Source organism: Phasianus colchicus, chromosome 1, assembly GCF_987193195.1.
Source record: "Phasianus colchicus chromosome 1, bPhaCol1.hap1.1, whole genome shotgun sequence".
Taxonomy (NCBI): domain Eukaryota; kingdom Metazoa; phylum Chordata; class Aves; order Galliformes; family Phasianidae; genus Phasianus; species Phasianus colchicus.
Genome location: NC_143436.1, coordinates 7,093,371 through 7,110,548, shown reverse-complemented (window position 1 = coordinate 7,110,548; position 17,178 = coordinate 7,093,371). Strand labels below are relative to the sequence as shown.

The window sequence follows — 17,178 nt, the reverse complement described above, 5'->3', positions numbered from 1 at the left end:
TATTCAATGCATGAGGCTGCTAATGCCTCCTGAAGCAATTATCTGTAAAAGTCTTGTAGTTGAGATTGACTTCCACTGGGTGGTGACCAAGACTTGCTAGAGCAGGAGTAAGTAGACCAAAACTTTCTTTAATATGACTTGATTTTTTTTTTTATCTTTTGGGGAGCAGTCAGATCTGTTTATATTTGCTTTGCTCCTTTTCATGTTAAGCAATATATTTATCAGCAGTAAACAAGCACCTGATTGTTCTTTTTCCATTTAAATTACCTCCACTTCCATTTTTCTCCTTTCTCCCACACTTCTGCCCTATTTTCTTTGTCATTTGCTTGTTTTATACTGTACTGTATACAAACCAACTCAATCGCTACCTTTCTTTTGAATGAAAAATAGAAAATCCTGATGTGCCAGCTCTGTAAATTCTAATATATACTATTACGTTTGTCTTTGGGGAAAGCCAGCAACTAAACTGCATCTAGGAAGCTGTTTTATTGAAGGAATATGGGGACAGAAGACGGAGTTCTGCATCTTGTGCTAAGATTGTCAGCCTGGGAAAAAATCTGGTTGCCCAGTTAGCTTCAAAAGATAAAGGCATGTCTGATTGTGGAGGCTGCTGCCAAAACATCTACCAGCTGAGCTGGACAGCTTTGTCTTGCATTCTAGTTTAAAGTGCCTTTAAGCACTGTATGTAAACGTCATACATTGTACAGATTACTTGTCCCAGAAGTACTATTAGTAGGATTCAGAAGTCCCTCTGTACAGCTTCAGATGGGAGGGTACGCCTCTAATGTGAATTAGCTCAGAGTTAGGGTTAACAGCACAAACAGATTCAATTTAATGCCCTTGAAAACATCCAGATAAAATTTCTGCATGTTCAGATCTCAGAAATGTGAACAGTGAGTTTAGCTGTCATAGAAAAGATGATGGCTGAGAGCTGCATGAGAGGCATTAGGCATATTTGGAGTGGAAAATGGGGAGATAAAAGATGCACAGCTTGTCAGAAGAACTGGTGCTTTTGCATGCTTCTCTGGCAAGGTATCTGTGTACCTCTTAACAGTAGAGATGTTTGTTGTGATTTAATTTTGTATATTTGCTTCTGCATTGTGGTTTCTTTTCCTCTGCTTTTTGCTTCTATTCCTTTTCTTTCTTTCTTTCTTGCCTGCATGCATTCAGCATCATGTGTTTTTCTTCCCATCGTTGGTGATAGCAGACTGCTTAGAGCATTCATAGACTTAGACTGCATGCTGTTTTGTGCATTTGAGGAATGCCTCCTTGTATTAATGTGCATGCTGTAGATGTGGTTATCCTCTACCTGTTTAATTGTGTGTTCTAAACTTCAGGAAATTTAAAGAATAAAGTACTTTGATAGTTCCACTGGAAGTGGCAGCTACATGCATGTTTCTACATATGTTATATATCTGTATATTTAAATTAGAATTAAATATCTTTTTTTTTTTTTTTTTTTCCTCTTCAATTTATTGAAACAAATTGGTTTTCCTTTAGGAAGTGACCAGTTTGGGAGATGTCTTTGTGCTGCAGCACCGTGGATCCTTATACCACTTCTTTCCTTCCAATGTTTGTTTCAGCAGGAGGTGATGAGAGCTGAAGCCTATCTTGAAACAGACTTGAGCATGTGCTTTGTAGCTTTGGCTAGTCAACTGAGCATCTCTGGCAGCGTGGCCTTTCCTAATGTTGCAGATGCAAATGTGGTTGATTAAGCAAGCTTTCTCAGCTGCATCAGTCTGAGGTCAAATTAAAACAAATTCTGTGGAAGCTTTGTGGCTAAGATTTAGAGCTGTATTTCTTTTTCTCATTGACCCCTCCCTCCGCACATAAACATTATGCCATAATTCTGCTTTCTGTGAGAACTCTAGGCTCCAGTATTACCAGCCTATTAAAAGGCAGAGGCCTGATATAGTGCTGTTAGAGTGCAAAGGTTTTCTTCTAAATGAACTACTGTTGTCTTGGAACACTTTGCTTATTGCTCAGTACATGAATTAATTCCAAGCTGTAAAAGTTTCACAGCAAAAATGCTAAGACTTCTGATACTTACTTCACTCCTGTAATTCATGTTATAACATATATTGTCTAAACAGGGTGCACTACATGTACCTAATTGTAACATCCTTTTACCCTCAAATGTTAAGGAAAGACAACTGAAAGCAATCTTTAAAGCAGCCTAGGTAGAATGCAGTAAGAACATTCACAAGTATTCTCACCTGGGTTTTATTAGAGCTTAATGGTAATTAAGAAACCTTAAGTGCATGAAATTAAAAAAAAAAAAACACAAAAACAACAAAACACTCCCACAAAACCCACCTTAAATGTATATTTCAAAGTATATTTCAAAGAATCTCGTATTGCTCTGTGTGCTTTTCTTAGAGAGAAGCTGGAAGGGAGGAAATTCGTTTATGCCTTTAACATCTTTGTACAAATGAAGAAAGCATTGCAGGAACTAGAGCAACTGATCTTGTGTTCACATTGGTTTTTTTGTTTTCATATAGCCTGAGTAGCTGAATTACAAGAATGGAATTAAAAATCATTTTACTAAAATAGTTATGGTACACACGGGGCGAAATTAAATAAAATACAGATGCTGAGGAGCCATTTTCTAATAGCACACTATAACTGCCATGGAGGTTATACGTGTAGCAGCATACGAAGTCTGCATTCTGGGTAATTTAGATGACAAATATCTGGTATGTACCTTGAGTATTGTTTCTTAATTCAGGCTTCATGCTATTTTAACAACTAAGATTAATAAGATTGAAAGCATGGTAACATGCAATTTCAGTATTGGGAATATTTATTATGGGCAAAATTCAATTCTGTTTAGAAGATAAGTTCTTCAGTTTTGCTTGCCACTGTGTTAGTGACTGCAAATGGAACCTAAATGTGCAAATGCCTTTTGCCAAACTGACAGTAATGGACAATTTTGAAGAGATTGGTGCAGAAGAGAGTATGTTGCAGAGCTGTTAAATCATTCATTTGCAGCATCCATGCGACTCATTCATCTTCTGTTGTGCTAGTGATGCACTGCTGGGGAGTGCAAATCTACAGATCCCTGCTTCAGATTTTAGCCTGATTTGAGAACCATGGGCCTCCACAGAGATGGAGAACAAATTGTGATGCTTTATTTCCAAGACCCACTCATTGGTGCCTGATGCTAAGGTTCTACCACGTAACTTTTCGCACTCTTGCGTATCTTGTGCATCACAGAGGGTAATAGCCAGGTGTGTAAGTATGAAAGAGTATTTAACATCTAGGATCTTACATTTGGAGGGGTGGGAGCTTTTCATGAGTAATTATGTTTGCCAAGGCATAGCAAGGTGGACCATAAGTATTTTCGATGTAAGAGATTAGATTTGTATATCTTAATACTTATATGGTTGTAATTGAGCTGAGGGCAGCTTAGGGAAAATAAGACTGGAAAGTTTTTTTTATGGAAAACCTGGGTAGGCAGGATTTATTATATATAAAGTGGAGTTTCTGAAGGTGTGTTTTTCTAAAGGAAAGGATGTTTCCATATGAGCTTTGTCCTCCTGTGAAGACTCTGAATACCAAAAGAAGGGGAGTTTAATTGTTTGGCAAAATGAGGCTATATTTTTTAAGTACTCTTTATTTAGCTATCTTGTCATGATTCATAGCATCATTGTATTTCTCTCTGCTGTCTTCTTGCTACATCCTAGCTGGCACAAACTGTAAGTTTTCATTTAGTTTATATAGCAACTGATCCATGATGATAATTTGTTATGCTGTTACAATAAATAACACTGACCTTGGCTGCTGGCTTTCCTCTGTGTACCTCTAGCATGAACCAGTTACCAGTGATTGAACTCATACTATTGACTGTAAAAATGAATATGGCTGTCTCTCTTAGCACAGCACTCACATCTGGGGTAGAGATGTTTATGTGTCTTCATTCACATGAACTCTTATAGACAATTAAAGGGAATTTTAATTACAAATAACTAGAAAGAGTGATGTTAACTTTAAAATCTTCCAAGATCTTAAGTAACTTTGAGGTCTTCGATGATAGAGGAAGATTTGACGGTTCTTATAAAGGAAGGAGAAGGAATTAAACTTATTTATAGCTGTTTTACATCTTTTATTTTGCATAACATTTAAGGGTGGCCGTATTTTTTTCCTCTCTACAGTAGTGCTTTTACTAATAGGTGCGCAGTAGGATTTGTTTGGCTGACTTTAAAAAGTTGTTTTTGGAAATGCTGAACATCAAGTAAGATTCAGATTCATAAATGTAATGAGAAGTATGCAACCTTTTCTACTTGTAATGGGAAAAGTAACGCATTATACAATTAAAGAAGTTATGTGCAAGTAGATGTGATAAAAGACTGGCTAAGATCATGAAGGGTGTTGCCTTCTAGAGAGAGTCTGGTGTGGAAAAATCAATGTAAATTGTTCTACAAACAAAATTCAGCAGTGAGTGAAGCACATCTTTATTCTTTCTGTAGTGGCAGTGTGGGCTATTCTGAATCCCCACATAGCTGATGTTTACCCATAGTTGTTGTGATGTACTGGACTCAGGAATGGAAGAACTTACCAGAAGTGTCAGAGTTCTGTAAATGATGCTCTTAGCATTTGGTGAGATTTGCCTGTTGAACACTCGTTTGAGGAATCAATATAGAATTTTTCTGATAGAAGACTTAATTGAACAAAATGGTGATTCTGCATAGCGTCTTCTAGTTATGATGTAGACTTCTAATACCGAGAATGGCATTTCCTAAACAAGGACTGAGGGAGAATGAAGACATAATTGTGCAAATGTTAATAAACGTTAACTACCCAGAAAAGTAGTGAGAAAAAGTACCAAAATGTCTGCTGAAGAGGTTGTACATGTAAGTGCAGAGCTGAGAGCATGGTTTACCAGAGGCAAACAGTAAAAGATGAGCGTATTGAAGATAGTGGATTAGAAGAGGGATATCAGAAAGCATCTTTAAAGTGAAGAAATTGGTTTATTTAATTAGATGGGGACAGTGCTGGGTGGGGTACATACAGAGTAGGTAATGCAGCCAAAATATTATGGAGGGAAATTTTTTTTATTTACTTATTTTTGCTATAGTGTTGTCAATGAGCAAAAGCTTGCCAATAATGCATCAGCTTCAGGGGGAGGGACTAGAATAACTGGTTAAGATGAGAGCCTAAACAAAATCTTTGTTCAGTCTCAATACAATACTTTTGAGGTTTGACAGAATGGTGACCCAGAGAGAGGCCTAGATAATTGAATTTGTTATTTTTACTTGCATGACCAACAGATCAAAGAAGACTTCTGTTCAAATGTGAATTATTTATGTTATTACTGTTCTTATTTTAGGTAAAGAAGATGAATTTCCAAAGAAGCCGTTGGGGCAAATTCCATCAGGACCTCAGCCTGCTATGCTTAATTCCACTCCAATGCTTAATGGACAAAATAGCACTGGTACACAAACAATAAAAAGGACAGAGAGGAGACCATCTCCTGTAGAAGAACCAGAAAATTCACCAAATAACCGAAAAAGAATTAATTCTCTGGAAAAACAACCTTCCTTAAAACAGCAGAAGTCTCGCCCGATAGACACTCAGAGTAGTCAGTCTAAAAATGAGGTTGATGCCAGAAGAAAACCTCAGCCAACTGGGCAAGACAACTCAAAACAATATGATAATGCAGCTGCTAACCAAAATTCTAATGCTACTTCACATACAAGAAGGGAATTTGTACCTAAGTGGAATAAACCATCCGATATCAAAATAATTGAAAAGACTATGAAACTTACTGCAGAGGTGAAAGGAAGGCCAATAAATAATTCTGTTTCAAGCTCACCACCAAGTCCTACAGAAACACAGCCTTTGAATGTAAAACAAAAGATGAGGGTTTTGGATGCTGATGAAGGTAAGCGTGGGTCTAATGCATCACAGTATGACAATGTTCCAGAAGCTGATAATGAGAGTGAGAATCTTGTTGAAGAGATGCTTGAGAGAGTTCATCCACAGAGTCCTAGGCATGTAGCATTTACTAATAGTCCAAGAAAACAAACTGAAAAAATACCTGCTCCATTAAAAATGTCCAACAATTATACCTTTACTTCACAACCCAGATCTCCAAAATATTCATTGCAATCTGATGGACCACCTCATGGACTAAATGCAAAGCAGCTGCTGCCCTCTTATAGCAATCCTCCTACTTACCATGGAAATTCTCCAAAGCATATCTCCAGCATAAGCAATACAAGTTCTATACCTCTTCATTATCATGGGAATCGAACCAGCCCTTCTGGTAGGCCATATGGCTCTTTTATTTCAGCAGATTATTCTCCTGATAAATTACAAGTGAATTCCTATCCTGCGGGTCGCCAAAATCCTCTTTCATCAGCCCCTACTCGGATAGACGTAGCCCCTGTCGATGCTTACACCAGCAACTTGAGGTCCCCTACAGGTGTCAAATTCATAATGCCTCCAGTGGATTATTTACCAGAAGACAGAAAGTGGCCAGATGCTGCTTACATGTATAGACATGAACCGTACAGGCAGCCCTGGAACCAAGACGTTAACAGGGGCCACTTGGAGAATTTCCAGAAATACCAGCATTTTCAGTCAACACCTTTTCAAGACCATAGTCTTCCTGCTGTTTCTGTGGATAGCCCAATAAGATACAGGACTTCACCAACCTCTGAAGAGCATGGTTCACCACAATACCAATATTCAAATCCATCAGCTCAAGTCCAGCACTACCGAAATAGAAATGATGGATTATCTATGCATGAATCTGTGCTTCTCTGAAAATGTCTGTTCTTATTAAAATGGCAAGATCCAAACCCAGTTATACATTACTGTGTTAGTAGTAGTCCACCTCATTTCTTCTATGAAATGTGGACAGTTATGTGACTCTGCAAAAATAACAACACTATTTCAGAGCTGTTTCAGACTTTTCACTGAAGGCTAGGTGAGTTCTTAGACTTGCATTGAAGCTATTGAAAGTGATCTGATGCACATAGACATAGCAATAGCAATAAGATCATATACACAGTATGGCTAATACTGTCATTTTTCCTCAAATTGAAATAACTTGTGTTATGATCTTTCTGCCTAAAACCTAACACATTTGCAAGTTTTATTTTGACTGACATTGTTAATGCACTGTATTAAGTATGTGTGTGCGTGAGTGTGCGCTTACAAACACAAATGCATCTGGAAAAGAACTAAAGAGCTTAAATGTAAATGCATTTAACTTTGGACAGAGGTTGTGAAGTACTTTTGTTTCGTATTAATTTTTCTTTATAATTTATTTGAGAAGCCATTCATTTTGAATGGGAATTTCTGTCATTTTTATACAGCTGCCTCAGTATCCCAGTATCTGTTCTGGGCAGGAGAGATACTTTGGGATTATTAATTTAAATTTATGTGAGAGTTAATTTCCTCTCCTTTGACTACTGTTTGTCATTTTCCTCAGCAAGAAGGAGCAGACAGGCAAGAGCAGAAAGCCAAAAACATCTCTATAATCTGGCTAAGGAATGGTGCTTAAAATTCAGGGCAGTCTCTAGTTTCTTAGGTGAATTGAAAGTGGATAATTTTTACCTTTGCACCTAAATCTACCTTCAGAATGTCATATATGCAAAATATTGGAGCACAGTAAGAGTAATGCCACATCCAGAAATGGTGCTGCACCCTTTACTTTTTGCCATGCTGTGCTGTCAAACTGAACAAATTGGTTGCAAGGCCAAATCTCATAGGTATCAGAGAATTACTGGCTCCTTGGCGTTCTCAAGAAGCACATGCAGGAGTTTGAGACTTGGTTGTGACTTGATATCCCCTGGGCTGTGAGCATATGCAGTGTCCTTTCTCTTAAGCTTTGTCATGTCAATTTTATTTTGTTTCTCCCCCCCCCCAAAGAGCCAGAAGACTCATGTCTGTGATTGGGCATGGGCTGCTGAGAAAATGTGTTTTTTGTTTTTCTTTAAACTCTAAAATCAACCTGACTGTTAATAGGAAGCTTAGACTGCTGGTAAAACATGTTTTTAATGGGTGTTTGCAGCCTCTTCTGCTTTGTGTTTTCCTTTCATTGACTGTGAAATGGGGGTGACAAAAATGCAGGTTAAAGTGGCCCGTGTAGGATGAGCGCCTGGTAGGAAGTGCTGGATGCACCGAGCTCTCATTGAAGCCAATGGGAGTTGAGGCAGATAAGGATCTTGCCAGAAGAGGTCCTTGGAGTGCTTAGCAGAGAGATTTTCTGACGCTTAAGGACCAAGCATTGGTATCACCATCAGTTTTGGATGGTTTAGAAGGTTGTCCTATTATCTTTTGTTTTGTAAGATTTGTTAATTAAAGACATAGAAGTGGATTATTTTTTTTTTCTTCCTTTAAAGAATGAGCTTTAGTGCCTATTATTGCTGCAGGTTGGCTCTGTAAGTTTTAAGGTACAGAAGTAAAACAATTTTTACAAATGGAAGTAACATTTACTTAGTATATTTCAAAAACTTTTTGTGTATATGATGTGTCTGATGTAATTTTTAATGAACTGGGCAATTTTATATTTTAAGGATTGCAAACTGCAGCGAAGAAATGGTAGCAAAGCACTACACTGAAACTCTAAAATTGTGAAGATAAATATGACTTGGGATTACCTTAGTTCTGATTGCTTACAGCAGCTTAGAAATGTATGTATATAATATTGTGGCTAAGTGTAATAATCTCAGTGTTTAACGATGGTTCTGTAATTCATAACAAAGCTGTACAATTTATTTGTGCAAGCAACACAAAGCTCCAAAATATGTATCAGCAGTAGTAAATACTGTAGATTTTTATATATGAAATATATACACACTATTTTCTTATGTCATCTGCAACAGTTTTATAACTGTGTATCCTATTTTGATGTGACCGTATTTTTAACATGTTAAAATAATAATAATTAAGCTTCTATTGTTTTGTCTTTATTTTTTCTCATTGTCTGATTAGCTCAAAACTGCAGTTTTGCTCTTCTCAGCACAAATGATTGCTTTTCACAAATGAGTCGTGTGTATATATATATTGGGTGCATTTTATTTGTTTGTACACGTTTATTTTTAGGCTAAGCAATATGGATGCAATCTATACAGTGCTTTCGTATTATTGCAGAAGTAATAAGGTTATTGATTATAGTTTACTACCCTGCTAAACCTTAACCTATCATTTGTGAAAGCTAGGAGTATAAACTGTGATCATAATTTTCTGGCTGTGTTCTAATAATCTCACCCAATATCAATTCAAAAGAAGAGAATTACTGGGATGAGAGACTTGCGATGTTGCATTGATCAGAGTGCCAAATAATAGCCTGGCTATGGCTGTGGTGTTTGCTGCATGTTTAGAGACCTGTATTCAGCTTACAAAAGCCTGGTGTCACACGTTTGTAGTGCAAAGTCTGCTTTTGTTTCGTTTAGCTGGACTAACCAAACTGAAGGTACTGATGCCAGTAACAAACACCCTTGGTGCAGAGTGAAGCAAGGCAGTGCTGTGCCAGTATCTTGCTGTGTCTTGCTGGTGGAGGGAATCATTCCCTCATAATGGATTAGATATCCTCCTAAGAGCTTTTCAGTCACTGTTTGCTTTGATCTGAAAACAGTCAAGCAGTAAGTATCAGCATAAAATACTTGAGACCTTTCTTTCCCATGGTTTCTTCATAATAATTTTCTAAAATTTGCCTGCCACGTGCCATGTAAACTGTAGGTTTCTTGTCTGGCTCTCTTTGTGGTTAGTGAGACAGTTTCAAGGCAGGGGCTTGGAGAACGAGTAAACTCTCTCCACACAGGGATGCAGAAGACTAAATAAGGCTGGGTGCCTAACTTCTGCAAGGCCAAAAATAAGCAAAATTAAGCTAATTAGAATATAAGAGCAAAAGGAAATGAGTTGTATGTTGTGAACTTCTGTGTTTGCTTTTCCTGTGACTGATACCACACTAGAATAAAAATACAAATTGTTCAGTGCAGAACTGTACAGCAGAAGACTGAAATCCTTCGAGTTACTGGGGCCTTGGGAAGAAGTTAGGAAAGACTGCAGTCTCATTGACACTCCTAAGCTTTTCCATGAATGGGATTTGATTATGTGATCAAACTGCTTCTCTGTCTAATCAAACCATGTACATTGTATAAGTGAAGACAGAAGCCTTCCTACTCCTGCTGTGACCCCAGGGAAGATTCTTTCCTGATGTCGGTTTGGGTGATGAATTTGAATCATCGTCGCTTGGGCATCTCAGGAAGAAAATATGACTTCAGGAAAATGATCTTAATCTTTTCCTCTCCCCAGATCCAGCTGTGGCCTGCCTGTAATGCTTCAGGGAAGGTGACACAGAGGAAACAAAAAACCCCTTTCGCCAGAAGTCTATTAAAGAGAGTATTTCCTCCTAATCCCTGCTGATGACTACCGAAAGCCTCAAAGCATGATATTCTTTGCAATTATTTGAGAATGATCAGATCAATGCAGTCAATTCTTTTTTTTTTTTTTTACCCAGGGCCATAAAGGAAGGTCTTTCACAGATGTAAATATCAGTTACCTCCATAACACCTGACAGCAGGATTAATCCCTAACTGTAAAGCAACTGCTATATCCTCATTACGAATAGAAATTTTAATAGTAAGGGATTTTAGAAACCTTAGAGGTTGCAGAAGAGCAACCATTTTGTTTTATTGTTAGGCAAAGATACACCTTTGTAATAAACCAGTTGCTTGTTCCAAAATTAGATGCATAGTGTAAACAACACTGAAATGTCAAAAGACAGAGCAGCCTTCCAGTGTGAAGAAGCAAATCCAAAGATTCCCTGAGGTACATACACATCTTCCTAGGAGATTTCTCTCAAGAATCCTATCCTGAATTTCACATCATACTCGATATGACTTTGAAATGGACTTGCAAATTACAGACTTTTTTTTAATCTCCCCCTTGGGTGGCATTACATTGCATTCACAAAGAGGAATACTTTTTAAAATATGCCATCAAACGCCCACCATTCCATCTCCAGTGGAGTACATTCTGCTTTCAGTATTTCAGTGAGAGGAAAATGTGAATTTTTTTTTGTAGCCCTTGAAATACTGCATTTTTGCAAAGCTCTGTAAATGCATCATAGTTACAGTTCAGCGGTTGCTTGACTAAGTAGAGTTAGGCTCTGTTTAGATGATATGAAGTTTCTGCATATTTAGTTTGCTGAAGGTCTTTTGTGGGGATATTAAGACACTCCAAATGCTTTGAATGGCCCAGTTGCAATGAGAAGAGGACTAAGCCAGCAAATGAAATTGGGAATATAATTGTGATTATCTGTGTAGTCTTTAAATGGTTTCCAAATCTGGTGAGGTAGGGAAAAATGCCATTTTTGGGCTGCTTTGTGCCAAGAGGACTTTATGCCATGGCAGGGAACACAGTGATCCCTCTCCTGAGTGATTTCATTTTCTCAACCTACGCCGACTGCCTTTGTGCTCATGGAGTTAATAGAAAATCAGTGGTGCTTTTAGAAATGTGCATTTTGAATAGCCTGAGAACGAACATAACTTGTTCTAGATTTTTTTCCTTTTTTTTTTTTTTTTTTTTTGAGGGAGTGGAGTATGTTTATTTCAGTGTAGATTTTATTGTCAATCTTGTCAAGGTGATTCTTCTGTCTGCTTCCTTCCTCTGATAATGTGCCAACACTTGTTTTTCAGAAGTGTTGCGATACCTTTTTTTGCTGTTTGTTGGGAACATGATGAAGCAGAGATTGCTGTTCTCTTGCCTCTCTCTAGACAACGTGCAAATTAGACAAACAAACAAAAAAACCCACATCATTTGCATTCTCAATATTACAGTTGGTCAGAAAATCTTCAGGAATTCTTTTCTTACAGAAAGGAATTTAATTTAGCAGTAGGTGAAGGACACAATAGTGTAGAGGTGCTTGTATAGTCTCTGCAATCTGAAGTTGTAGTTTTCTTTTGCTCAGCATTGAGCACCAGAAGCTGTATTACTGTTAGGATCAATCAAGTGTTTTTGCAAAATGCTGTATCGTGCCACAAAAGTGTGCCAGCTCAGAGTGGCAGTAGGTCAGATGTAGCTACAACAGGCTTGAATTCCTAGTGATACGTTGTTTTGTCAGATTTTTCTATTTGAAATGAGTCAGAGAATTGGAGCTGGTACTTTATGCCAGGATATCCGAGTTCCCTTTCTTGCTTAGGAAGGCTGGAAGTAAAACGTTCTCATTCACACCATCCGGACTTAAGGCTTTGCATTTTTCAGTTCAGCAGTGTCTTCTGGAATCATCTGCAGTATCGTCCCTTAGGAAAAAACAGATCTCTGTAGTTTTTGATAATGGAGAAAAAAGCTCTAAAAGCTCTTCTAGATGATTTAGTCCAACCCATGCTGTTTTTTTTTTTTTTTTTTTAGCCTTTCTGTTCCCATACATTTCCCCCAGTGATAACTCTGACAGCGTGGGCTGTGTATCCCTGAGTGTGATGCTGAAGTCAATAAGTGATGTGCAGTACCAGCATGAGGCAGGTCATGTAGCATTTCTAGGCAAGTTGGCACCCAACTGTGAGAACTGAGATTTTGCAATATGGTTAAGTGGAAGCTTTACTTGCTGAAAAGTGTACTTGAATTCATCAGCAATGTGTGGGTTCTATGTTAAAAAACACAAAGCTTTCAAGCGAAAAGGTTGGATTCCTGAAGGTGGTGGTACTTAGCTGCCTTTGTGTTTGAGAATGGAGGTGGAAGTTCTGTGTAATGCGTTTCTTCCTCTGAAAGCTAAGGAACACTGGAGAATCCAGTGAGAATCTCAGTCCTCCTGAGTTAAGTCAGTTATGCAGTCACTCATTTTCAAACTACTGGACACATGCTTGGTATGAGTTACCCAAAACAAACTGGCTATCTTTCTTAAAAGTGATTTTAAAACAGTCCATTGATTTCAGTCTTCCTTAGAGGCAACACAGTAGTCAACTTTCAAAGAACGTGGCTGTGTTGAGAATCTTCATTTGACATCAGTTAATATTCTGGCCATCAGACATCCTTCATTTATTCATGCTGTGTCTGTAACTCCCGATATTTCACTTCCAGTAGAGGTGTCCACCTGTTTGATTACTTCAGTGAATGACTTTTCTTTCTGATGCCATCTTGTCATGGACTACCTGCTCTGTATCAACTCATAGCATTCTCAAATCCATCTCCAAAGTCTGTTCTTTGTAGTGCTGTCACTTTCCTTCAAATGAATCACAAAAGGAAAAAAAGAAGAATAGAGAAAATGTTGAGACTATAAAACAGATAATTAGCAATATGAGTATCATAAGCCAATTATAAATGCTTTCAGAAGGCCTGAGTGGTGGTTGTGTTGTGCTTTCTGTCTCTGCAGTAACTACATCATGAAAAGTGACATCTGCTGAATCTGAAGGACTGGGATGTTAAGTGGCTTGCTACATTTTTCCTTAGGCGATACCATGTGCGAGTGGGAAGTTATGCCCCTGATTTGAGAGCTCTCTGCTGGCCAGCACATAGGAACCAGTCAACCTTTGTTGGCTGGCTGGACTCAGTGCTCTCCATAAATATTTAATCATACATAGCTACTAAAGAAAAGGGAAACAGTCTCTCAATCACAAAATTAGTATGCTCACAGCTATAGAAAGTCATTTGTAGCTGCTGGAGTTCACCCATTGTTCAAAGCTATACTTCAACCTTTTTGATGCTGTAAATCATAATTTTGCTCTGTAACATGTAAAAATGTAGCATTAACCTCAGGTGTTCTCTTTCCAGTGCAGTTATGCAGCACGGCTGGCAGCATACATTCTGCCTCTGGCAGTAGTTTTACTGATGTGCTCAATTTCTGTTGAGCACGCCTGGTCTTACAGTGAATGAAACGATTCCCTTGTCTCCTGGAAGGATTTTCACAAATGCCTCCCCTCCCAGCTCCCTATGCTCTGTCTAAATGACACCAAACACTAATAAAAGGGGAAGAGTGTAAATTCTTTCTGGCTTAAACATCTGTAAAATCAGGCTGCTGGAAGTTGTGCACTCAGTCTGCCGTCCCCAGAGAAAAGTTCTGGGAGTGTAACTTTGGGCAGGGAAAAAATAGTGTTGCTCTTTAAATGCCATTATTAGAAAAAAGCACATGACTTCGGTGGATGAGTGGGGTGTCACACTGTGCACACATTTATCGCTGTAAATGTTATGTCTGAAATGCTTTGAAACGCTTTCAAATCCTGTGATTTTGGGCACATAAGCAGATCACTTTGGTAACCCTCTTGTTATACTCCATAGGAATGGTCAGGTGGTATTTTTCCCTCTTCATTTAAGTGGTTTCATACAGAGACCTTCAAGTTCCAAAACAACATTTCATGCCACCTTGATTATTACTTTATTGTTAACTCTAAATGTAGACTCCCTCGTCTACCTCCCCTTTTAGAAGTGAATCATGTTCTGTTATTTAGAATGACCCTAAACAGAGACTTCAGATTTCCAGCTGGACTAATGGGGCTTGTAGGAGGGAAGCCAAACTTCCATGACTTCTAATTACCATCAGATTGGATTAAGAAAAGAAAATCACTTAACTACCCATCCACAGGTGGAGATTTAGCTATAACTTCGAAGAGACTTGCATGTCAGCTGCTAGCAACATAACTGAACTTAGTGTTTTTTAAATTTGTCCTGTACTGTATGGTCTTCTGAGAACCTTATGCAGACAGATGTCCTTGTGTGCGTCGTTTGCTGGAGGGAGTTCAGCAAATCTTAGCTGGTAAGTTGGCCACGTCAGGAGATGTCTCCAGAGGTAAGCTTGAGACTGTATTTCCATCTACAAGCCTAAGCCACAAGCTGCAGAGGTCACTGGGTGACAATATGTAATTTGTTATGGGCTTTATATTTAGAGTAAGGAAGGTGAACTGCCTGAACTCTCATCTTGCAATTCTTTTCTCTTTGTCTTTAAGTAAGGCAGCGGCAGTCAGTTGTCAGGTGTTGCAATTGTTTCCAGCCATAAAGCAAGTGCTCAGCGATGACGCGGTGCTGAAGGAGAGCCTCCATGGCAGTGCTGCTGCAAGGAAGCTGGGTATAATTATTTCAAATGACTGAAGCAGGTGAAAGAGCTTCTGTCCAACTTTTCAAGTGATTTAGCACCTGCTATTCTTCATGGAATTTGAGGAGCCAAGGTCCAAGCTACTTATAAAGGCAAGAAAGAAATCCTGTCTGTTTATCCTTGGCATTTAACAGATGCTCAGTTTTACCATTAGCCTATAGATGAGTCGCTTCACAAAATCTTCCCAGTCTGCATCGTCTGTCCATTGCTTATTTTTTGGTGTTGTTAATACCAAAACCCTGCTATCTTTTTATTTAAAGCTCTATGTGTGAATCTTGATAACTCTCAGGAAGAAGTTTCCTCTTTGCATTTTACCTTTGCAAGGAAAAAATAATAAACACTTCTCAACAGGATTCTTAAAGGATGTCTGCCATGGTTTGCAACTTTTAATTCCAAAGGAGCCTTTTCAGCTGTACTTCATTCTGCTGAACAGAATGTCTCAAATATTTTTATCTGATCCTTTTGTGCTAAGTCTAGTCTGACCTTTTGGGCTTGTTTTTGACTTGGGGCATTGTGTTTTGGTCTCTGGCTGCTTTGTTGTTCCTCTGCCAACTAGGAACTGAATGAGACTCACAGGATGCTTTGAGGTGGGTGTACCTCTATGGTGAGCTTGCACAAGATGAGAATGGCTTTTTGAATTCAAAAAGCTTTACTAGAACATCAGCTAGAATATTAGTTATTTTAATTAGAATTCAAAGTGATGAAGAGAATTGCTAACATTTGTGCCTTCCCTGCCCTTGCTTGCGATGCTCTGTTCAGAGCTTTTCCACCAGGACTTAAGGCAGCCTTGTGGTTTCTCAGCACTGCTGCCTTGTCTTTTCTTGCTGAGATTTCACTCTCAGCCCCTTCTGCTGCCTGCCCTGATCACACCCATCTTAAACGTGCAAGCTGAGAAACCATCAGTGCACTGCCATGGTTGGTGCAGCTTTGAAAGGCTCTTCTTACTTGATCTCTGTCCAAGTTTTCCTGCTTTTTAGCTTGCGCTTGGTCCATTCTGGGGGAAAAGAAGCCTTCCTGGAGGATCTGCAATCCTCCAGGACTACATATGGAGTGCTTGAACCCACTGAGGTCAGCAGAACAGGAACAGCTATCAGTAAGAGTCGAGCCAAAACTTTACTGTGTATGAGAGAATTTTTCATCAGCAAGGTGAAAAATACATCAGTTTTTGCCTGTTTGGGCTTGAGATAAGAAACTTTGGATAGGGCTTTCATAGCTGTTAGTAATGCATTTTGTGCTGCACTGGCACTGTACAACAACCTCTTCTCATGTTTGATTTCCACTTTTTCTTTGAAATTCCCTTTCCTTTAATCTTTAACTTCATTCAGGTTTGTGTTTTGGGGGTTTTTGTTTGCTTGCTTGTTTTTAGGTTTTTTTTTTTTTTTTTTTTTTTTTGAGGGAAGATGTTTATTTTCTGCATGCACAGATCTGGGATGATGCTTTTGTCTGTTCAGAACCACTGAGCCAAGTGTTGGTTCTCTGAATTTCTGTGCCTGATACCAAATATTTCCTTTTCTTCAAGTTAGATGAACCTGCCACTCTGTGACTCATTAATTCACTCTGAAGAACATTTTTTAGGAGTTTTCTTTTGTAAAGTTGTTGTCTAAAAGCACATATTTGAAATGAGATTGCTATTGTAACTGCTCCAAGAGGCTCAGAAACCTCATAGCCTTGACATCTGAAGTCTTCCAGAAGAAGCTAAGTGGGCTCCGTTTGAAGTGGCAGAACAATGCAAAGATGCAGCAGAAGGGAAATGAATTGTATTAATTCTGACAAACTTCAAGAATCTTATTATATCTCTGAAAATTCCTTACAGCTTTGGTTCAGAGGTCTCAGGTATAAAGGAGCATTGAAATCAAGGACGAAGATGCCAACAAAGACTTAGGGAAGATAGAGGACCCGGACCTCCTGTGAAAGTGAGACTTCTTCATTCAGGCTTCTTTCAGAGAAATAACGAAAATAATGAGAAAAGCACTCAGCAACATCTCTAATCACAAAGGCTGAGCAACTCTCTGGCCTCCAAGGCTGAAAGGATTTCTTCATTGACAGTTAAATATAGTCATGGGCAGTTGTCATATGAGTAGAGCGTGTGACTTCAGTAGTCTGCAGATTCTACAGCATTACTTGATGCTGTACAGGCAGGA

At 38.6% G+C, this 17,178-nt stretch overlaps 1 protein-coding gene across 10 annotated transcripts in view; it reads left to right on the top strand.

The window, feature by feature from the left end:
- Nucleotides 1–17,178, top strand: part of USP6NL (USP6 N-terminal like) — a 136,205-nt gene that overhangs the window by 109,021 nt on the left and 10,006 nt on the right. For 8 of the 10 annotated variants that reach the window (XM_090134623.1, XM_031601808.2, XM_090134619.1 and 5 more), the window contains one exon: nt 5,330–8,822. In XM_090134623.1, the coding sequence (XP_089990749.1) occupies nt 5,330–6,771 (1,442 nt within the window). In that variant the 3' untranslated portion in view covers nt 6,772–8,822. Of the gene's footprint in view, nt 1–5,329; nt 8,823–10,269; nt 15,303–17,178 lie in introns of those variants that run through there. The other 2 variants (XR_016463829.1, XR_016463828.1) reach the window with 2 other exon arrangements.